Source organism: Halyomorpha halys, unplaced genomic scaffold (genome assembly GCF_000696795.3).
Source record: "Halyomorpha halys isolate HHAL.00 unplaced genomic scaffold, Hhal_1.1 Scaffold834.1, whole genome shotgun sequence".
NCBI classification, from domain to species: domain Eukaryota; kingdom Metazoa; phylum Arthropoda; class Insecta; order Hemiptera; family Pentatomidae; genus Halyomorpha; species Halyomorpha halys.
Genome location: NW_027110553.1, coordinates 77,067 through 85,768, shown reverse-complemented (window position 1 = coordinate 85,768; position 8,702 = coordinate 77,067). Strand labels below are relative to the sequence as shown.

General features: G+C 31.6%; 1 protein-coding gene across 1 annotated transcript in view; it reads right to left on the bottom strand.

Moving 5' to 3' along the window:
• Window positions 1-6: 6 nt before the first annotated feature.
• Window positions 7-8,702, bottom strand: part of LOC106686531 (octopamine receptor beta-2R) — a 62,202-nt gene continuing 53,506 nt past the window's right edge. The window contains exons 3-4 of the mRNA XM_014429889.3: window positions 2,872-3,215; window positions 7-1,999 (exon numbers count right to left, since the gene is read on the bottom strand). Coding sequence (XP_014285375.1) covers window positions 1,681-1,999; window positions 2,872-3,215 — 663 coding nt within the window. The 3' untranslated portion in view covers window positions 7-1,680. The remainder of the gene's footprint in view (window positions 2,000-2,871; window positions 3,216-8,702) is intronic.

The window sequence follows — 8,702 nt, the reverse complement described above, 5'->3', positions numbered from 1 at the left end:
TTTTTTCGAAAAGTTTTTGTTAGCGCAGTATGTTTTAATTTCTAATCTAACCTGTATGGATTTCATATTGTATTTTAAAAAATCTGAGTATTTCATTTAATTTTTTATATCATATTTTCTACAGATTATGTGACCAAAATTTCATGGAATTAAGTAAAAATGAATATCACAGTTAGTGAAGAGTAGGTTAACCATTGGATGCTATTGTGAAAATTTACTCCTCGTGAAACATAATCCATTCCCATTAGCACCCTTAGAGCGGTCAGCAATGTCCTCCCCCCCCCCCCATTTGTCTGCCAACAAGCAATGATAGCATTTCTTCAGCATTGTCAAAGTCAAAGATATCGTGTAAGTTTTAAACCAAGTTATATAATATCATGTATTCATTGCTACCATTACCAGTAACTGATACCAATAAGTGCAATATGGTGTTTGGTAAATCTGCTTCATTCTGTGAAAGGAAAATGCACCAATAATGGGCACTTTTAATAATTAAAATAAATTATTAAATCCTTCTAGAAATGTTGATTTCAAAAATAGAACCAACAATTGGAGCTAGGTTGCTTGGTATAGTTTCCTATCCCTCATTTCTTTTTCCAGTTGAGTTATTTAGGGATATAATATTTTGGTGAGGTAATCCTTGGCTTGAAGAGAACTAACCATGGTGATCTTTGTATTCATATTGCGTTTCCAAGAGGGACATTTGTCAATACATCGTTTATAGACCATTAAGTACATTTTTGAAGTATACAATCTTTTTTTTTTTGTTATGTTCTGTTGAACAAGTCTGTTGTGGTAGGTTGACGCCAATGCCAACTTTATTAGGACGACCTGTCCCACTCTCATTTTCTGTTCAGTGTCGTAGTTCAGATTTCATGTCTAAAATTAAATTATTACTACAAAGTAATTTTAAACTATTTTTAATATGCTTAATATTATATATCTACTCAGAAGCAGATCTTGTAAAGAAAGAATGTTCTCAATACCCATGTAAGTGGAATTTACTCATTGCTTATATGTGTGTATACAATAACGACCATTAACATTAACCATTCTAGGTTTATCGTTGAGGTTACAATAATATCTATTTCTGTTATCCTATGTGTTCTGTTTGATGATAACCACGTCAAGAGTCTGATTTTAAAGACATTCAAGGATCATTTTGAGCCAAGAATGGGTTCATGGCCTGACAAAAAAGCCTCCTACGGAATATTCATAAAGCCACGTCTTAAAGTTATTACTTATAGACATTGTGGCACATAGAGGTCTGACTATACGACCTTTAGCTTATAACAAAGCCTTTGTCAATGGCGTCTCCTTTAAGAACTATGAGTTTGAGATAAAATTGAACGCCGGATATTTTAGATCGACTTCTATAAACGAAAGTCGGAAGGGGGATTGTATACAGGCTTTTTTAAATATTATTTGATTAACTCTTATAATATATTACAAATTTCTTTTTCACCAATAGTGCTTAAACTTTATTCCCATATTCCAACAGGAGATGAACTACTAATAAAATTTGTAACTACATTCCCAGTCATTTTCCAAAACCCTATCACTTGACCTTCCAGTAGATCATTAAATTACCTGTTGCATCGTCCAGACATTACGCCCTCGGAGAACTAGACCTCAGGCGGCCTAACTCCTCCGTTGCGGGAGTTAGACCTGGTCCTCGGATCAGAGGCTACTACCGACTTCGCTACTCCTCCGCCGATCGATGTGCTTGAGGTAGGTCTCGGAGTAGATGCTCCGTGTCCGGTCGTCGTAGCGGAGGGACGGCCTTCTAACCTCCAGAGCCTCAAGGTCAGATGGAGGACGCCTGCAGAGGGAGCAGAAAGCGCATTGAAGAGTGTTCTTGAAGGCCTCTCTAAAGTCGCGATTGAAATAGGCGTAAATGAGGGGGTTGAGGGTGGAGTTGAAGTAGCCAATCCAGAATAGAAGTGTAACAAAAACTTCGGGAACATAACATGTCTGACAAAGAGAAGTTGTCACGTACCTGTAATCAAATTTAATTTATTGGTTAACATTTGTTTAAAATCTTTAAAATAAATTTACTCATAAAAATTCCAGTATTTATATATAATAAAATGTCTTGTTGGAGACAGGTTTGTTTATTACATATAATAAAATATCCATACAGTCTGATATTGTTTATTTTCTTCCAACCCCAGCGTTTCAGCTATTCCGGCCATTCTCAAGGTTTTTATTCACAATGTCATAGCTAACATTTGTTATCAAACTGTAGCAGGATATTATGCATTTATAAAATTTTATCTCAGTTCATAAATTATTATTATCACAATTTCACTTATAATTATTATTCATTTTACAATGTATATTAAAGTCTTTTGTTTTTCCTGTTGATTTGATAAAGTATAATAGACATTGTAATCAGAATAATTACAATAAGTAAAATTGTGATAACAGGTCATTGATTAAGATAATATTTTACAAATCCATAATAGCTTGATAACAATGTTAGCAATGATATTGTAAATAAGATCCTTGAGAATGGCCGGAATGGCTGAAACGTAGGAGTTACAAGAATATAAAAATTATGGGACTATATGGATAATTACACTATTATATTAAAACAAATAAGATTTCTGTATTGGTTTTAAGTCAAGGTTTTTTTATTGAAAAAGTGAACGTAACTTTAAACCTTGCGAGAGATATTACAGATATTGTATTGCAATGAAATGAAAAACATTCAGAGCTTGTATACTAGAACAAACTCTATTCCGCTCATCCTGCTCTAAAACCGACAGTTCATAATTTACATTTAAAGCGTAAAAGTAGACTTTGATCATCAGTACTTGCCCAACCTTTAGTTCTATTAAGGATGTGACTGCTACAATAGTTACTTACCACAAGAAGAACGGTAGCCAGCAGAGTATGAAAGTGCCCATGATGATGCCTAGTGTCCTTGCCGCCTTGTGCTCTCTCTTCATCTTGATAATGTTGCGATCCTTGGTTGGCGTGTTGTGTACTCCAACTTCGTTCAATGTCAGCGCCTTGTTAGAACCACTGCTTCCTAAGGTGTCCCCGTTGCAGTCCCGGTGGCTGAGAAGCATCTGGTTTCCGATTCTAGCATGAAGTTGTTTCTCTTGCCGTGTTGCCTCTTTGAAGATGGCCAGGTAGGTGAACACCATGATGGTGCAAGGGATCCAAAACGAAACTGAGGAGGAGACGATGGCGTAAATGGTGTTAGCCTGTGAACATTGGACCACACATTCATGAATCATTGTTTATGTAGTAATCATTCACTAGAAACCTAATGTTTTACATTTAGCTTACAAAACTAAGAAACTTACAAAATGGAATTGGTGTTTTTATCTAAATTATTAATTTTCAAATCCAAACACCAAAGGTCTGAAACATCTAAAACTTAATTAGAATTATTCCTTACTCCCTCGAACTTTAAAACCTGATAAATAACCTTTTTCACGAGTTTATGTATTAAAAAATTTATTAAATTTAAAAAAAAAAAAAGTATTGTTTTCCTTATTTACCTAAAATCGTAGACACAGAAAAGTAACCTAGAAGATAACTTCATTAAATTAAACGGTGGAACTACTAGTGTAGGAAAATTTTATAATATGTGTTTCAATAATTTTTTTTTAATTGTTATAAACATTTTATTTAAAAAAATAAAAAAAAGTGTTCCAAATTTATTTTTGAATATGTAGTTTAACTATGTATGTGACGTGCAGGTTCTTGGTTTAATTTTTAGTATAAGAGTTAAATCTCAACGATAAAAGTTGGCTTTTTATCATATTTGTAAATTGAATTTTTTCTTTCGGTGTTTCAGTTAATATATTGATTGACTTCACTATCATCACTAATCATACTAAGTGAATAATTTAATAAATATCTGATGGGTCAATCAAAAACGGAACTATCTATTAGTTCTTCATTTACAAAAAATTATTTTCATTTAGTTATACTAAATCCAATTTAAAGTTCCATTGCTTTGTAGTTTAATAAACAATATCAGTATTTCAAACGCTCAAATCAGAGGGTAGCTGGATTGCTATCAAATATAATTTCTTAGGGGTGGATGAGGATTTTATGACCTGAATAATAGGCTATGTGGTACTCAGTTTTTAAGTCATTGTGATATATATTTTAAAATTTATAAGTATTACTATTAAACATAGCGTCCACAAAAAAAGATAAGATCTTTGGATTTTCGCTATTAATTGATAATCTACGCATTTCTCAAAGAAAATTCCCAAGTATAAGCTATATTCCTAATTATATTTATCCAGTGCCTTTTAATAGACCAATTAAGGATGGAGAGAAAAGCGTCGGTATCACCGGAGTCCTTCTTTTTGTATCATGATTTGTAAAATGTTATTTACCGTGATGAAGAGAAGGCTTATCCTCTATGCCTTACAATAAATAACCCTTGTTAACCCCCGATTATTTCAATGCTTGTATGTTAAAATTTGTTCCTGCCTCCAACGCGACATCTTGATTTTTATTAAATAAAAAATTAAAATCCTCAACGGATCTTTTGAAAAACAAATAACGTATTGGAAATATTTAATAAAGACAATTTATTGATAAACATCAAGCCTGTTTTTTGATAAAGTGAGTTTTTTATTTGATGAAATTTCTCCCTCGTGTAAAAGGGACTTTATATTCGTTGTTTTTTTTCGTAGCTACATATAATTAAGATATAAATATTCCTTTGGAAATTTCGATAGAATAAATAAGGTGTATCAATTTAAAACGTTGGAAGAAATATTAAATCCAACAAAAAGAACCTCTTTTACTAAACTTGGAGAAATTTCTCAATAAAATATTCTTATTTGAAAAATCAAAGCTAATTTAAAAAAATCGTACATTACAATGACTTGATAGAAACTATTTACGAATTAAAATTTATGATATCCTATAACAATTGCTTGGACGATTATACCAGAGATTCAAGTGAAGTAGTAATTAAAAAACATACTTCAATATATTAAACAAACTCGATTAAAATTTCAAAGTGAATAAGAAAAGTAGAAACTATACAGTTAAAAACAATTTTCTTTGGCAAGCTATTACAGCAGCGTTTGTTCCAGTGCACCATTACAGAAGCCAATGGGAAAATAGCACATTCAAAGAAGTAGTTAAACAAAACTTGGCTATTCAATTAAGGCAACTTCACCGCGGGGATTGAGGTCGGTTTTCACATCTGTTTGTCGGGCTCTATCTCTCTCCGTCTCGGAAAGAATATCATAATGTTTCTAGAATTTAATAATAAAAGTCGGATTAATGAGGTTTATTATTTTCATTTCATGAAACAAAAACAATAGAAAACGACGTGGATAACTTTGGCGTTAAAATGTGACAACAGCTTTATTAATACATGTCACTATCATGTATAACAAACGTTTTCTTCTAATAAATTGTAATTAATAGTTTCTAAAAAGCAAGAAAGTTACTAAATAATCGATCTAGTTCCTAGTTATTTAGGCCTTTAGTTAAACCAATATTATTCCTCGGAAGTATAAGAAACTTTTTTTCTTCAGTTTGCGAGAGAGCAGTTTGAACAGATGCCTCCCTTTGAATAAATGAGTATTTATTGTTTTGTTGTTTTAAATCATGTGAGTCTTCTTAAAATTACGTTTAGAGTTAGTGATTTGTATAATAATGATAGATTATAAATCTTAAATTAATATCATAGTCTTTCAACTGTTCTTTACAAAAGTGAACTTTTACATTAAAGAACTGCCTTAAATAAAAAATTCTTCCTCAACAGAACTGCATTTAGAATAACAAAAAAAAATTTCCTTGAAAAATAAAATGTATGAGTTTATTTGTATATTATTTTGATGTTTCAACACCTATAGCTTAGTTAACTTAATTGTTTTATATTACTTATTATATTTTTTCTTATTTAAGTATAATTTAATTTAATCCATGGAGTTTACTAGTTTTATTTATTTTCTTTTATTAAATTTCAATTTTATTTCTTTTACAATATTTTTTGTCAAGTGTTAATTTTTTTTTAGAACGGGCCAGATATTTATGTGTGTTTTTTTATGTCATCACTCCCACGAACACTACCAAAGGTGCCTCTATCTAAATCTCCTTCCTACCTCCATCCCTTTACCAGGTTATACACATCATATCTGTATATATAATATATATTTATATATCAGTATACTCAGTATAAAGCGTCTAATAAAGATAAATCCTAACATTTTCCATCAAATCACCTAATTTGATCATAGAGAATCTGTTAATAACATTTTGCTTCATGTAAAACAGATCCTATTGCATATAGGAAAATAGCTAAAGTTAAAACTTTTGCCAAACGAACGGATTAAATTTCTCTAATTGAGAAACATAAATATTTCTTTAGAATAAAAAGTATTTATTGAAATGTTTATATATTTTAAGGGAAATGTAAATACACCATTATTGAAGGGAGGAGAAAGGACGGACGCAGAGGAAGACACTACTCCAAATAATCCTATATGTTGAGTACATCCTCTTAGGATCCGCTTGAGTGGGAATCCTCTTTGGTTGTCCTTAAGTCGGGAAACTTATTACATCTGGTTGGACCAAGGGCATCACCAAGTCCACGTACCAGTCTGTTCATTAGTTACACCATATATGTCAATTGGGTTAAAGGTTAGTAATTGCTCTAAAGCTTTTGCCCAACAACTAGGATAGTTCAGATAAAAGCTCCATGTAATTAATTATGGATTGGAATTGGAATTTTCGATGACTTTAGTCTGCTAGTCTTATCCTGCAAATAAATAAAAACAATATTTAAAATATTGTTTCTGTCATATTATAAAATAAATAATATTATTAAAAGGACATCTCTTTAACTCTACAATTTTTGGAATTTTGATTTGATTTTAAGTGTGTTATACCAATGGCATGTGATTTTTCTTTTGATAGTATTCTCTGTAGCATATCCAATAGAATTTGGTTTTTTTTTGTTTTTTTTATTAGGCATAACTCACTGAAAACCGTTGCAAACTCCTTTTTTTTTTATAGATTGCATGCAAAAGGTGCGAAAATTCGAAAAACCCAGAATTCAGTTTACCACCAGAGTCCATTCACATAATTGAGGCATTTCTTATTTAAAGTTTCGTCATTAAAGCTATTTTAGTTTCAGACTCTTTTGAATTTGAAATTATAAAGACAGATTATTATGCGATTTTTTTTCGATTTTCCGCACCATTTTCGACTTCAGGCAACGGTTCAAAAATAAATAAATAATAACCTCTATACATTCGTCCTAAAATTTGATTTGCTATCAGAAAAAAAAGTAACAAAAAAAAGGTAGGGAACATGTATAGTGGGATACACCCTTTATGTACATATCTGCTGACCATGCAGTGAACTGGCCTTCTGCACCGATAAGAGCTGCTATCAGCCTGAAAGGACAACGTCACTATCTGCGGTAGAAACCCATACGCAAAATCTGATAAAGATGGAAAAACTCGTTCCAAACTCTCAAATATGGCAATAACCCAAACCCAACACGAACTATGATTTGAAACTATATTTAAATATAAAAATATGGTGAGGGTTGCGGTCAAGAAAAGAACAAACAGTGTTAAAGCCACCTCAAATCGACTATGTCTTTTTGTTTAAAGGCTTTAAAATGAACAAAAAACAAACTGGCTCGGAATAAACATTTATTTGGCCAATTTAAACATTTTAAAAACTAACATAAACAAAATATGCAAGTAAAATAAAAAAGGCCTTTTAGATAAAAATAAAATAGTTCGATAAATTAGAAAAATGACAATAAAACTAATTTACACAAAAAAAAAAGAAATAAACATATAAAGTAAATACTGCACGACGTAGGTTGCTCCACTTCGATAGGTCAGAGGAAGAGTACTGCCGAGATGTGTAGGTCTGGCTCTTCGACGGTCCAAATATCCAACAGTCGTTTTGTATTAGGCGAGCCGACAAAATGAACACAGACAGGGCTGGTTACACACGTTCCTTGGGTTCAGGGGTTGGCCACTAATTACTTAATTAATTGGAACTCATATTAAAATCGAAACACAGAAGTGGTCTGATTCCGAACTGTTATAACGACGATTACACTCAAAAAATGTCAAATAAAATAATATCAACCAAACGCAGACAGGGCTGCTAATGACGCTACCAGGGCCACTAATTAGCTGGAACTGCTATAAAAAACTAAGATGGTCGGTCCGCTTCTTAGCAAAAATTATCACCCCTAGCAACTGTCTCTATTACTCATTATAACACACAAATATAATTACATATTTTTCTTTTTAAATTACCAAATCCAATTAAAATAATAAAAATAAAAATAAATATAACAAAATTAAATACTAACAAAACTCAAATACTATTTACAATTATATACAAGGTAATTAATTATATATTATGGCGTTAACAAATAGTTTATAACTATTTTCGTGTCCGACGTTTCGCCCCACTTTGCAGTGCTTCATCAGGGCTGTTCAAAGCGAAAGGTTGAACAGTTGGACAGAACCTATATTTATAATGAAATGAAATGAAATGAAAAAATAACTTTATTCTGGGACATATGTCCCCTAAGAATAATTACATGGTTCATATAGTGAGATTTTTATCTGGTGAGCGTTTACAAATTTACAGATAGTAGAATGAAATTACATTGGTATATTGGTTTTACTACTGTTTATAATGTTAATCAATAACTGCCTATTTATTTGATT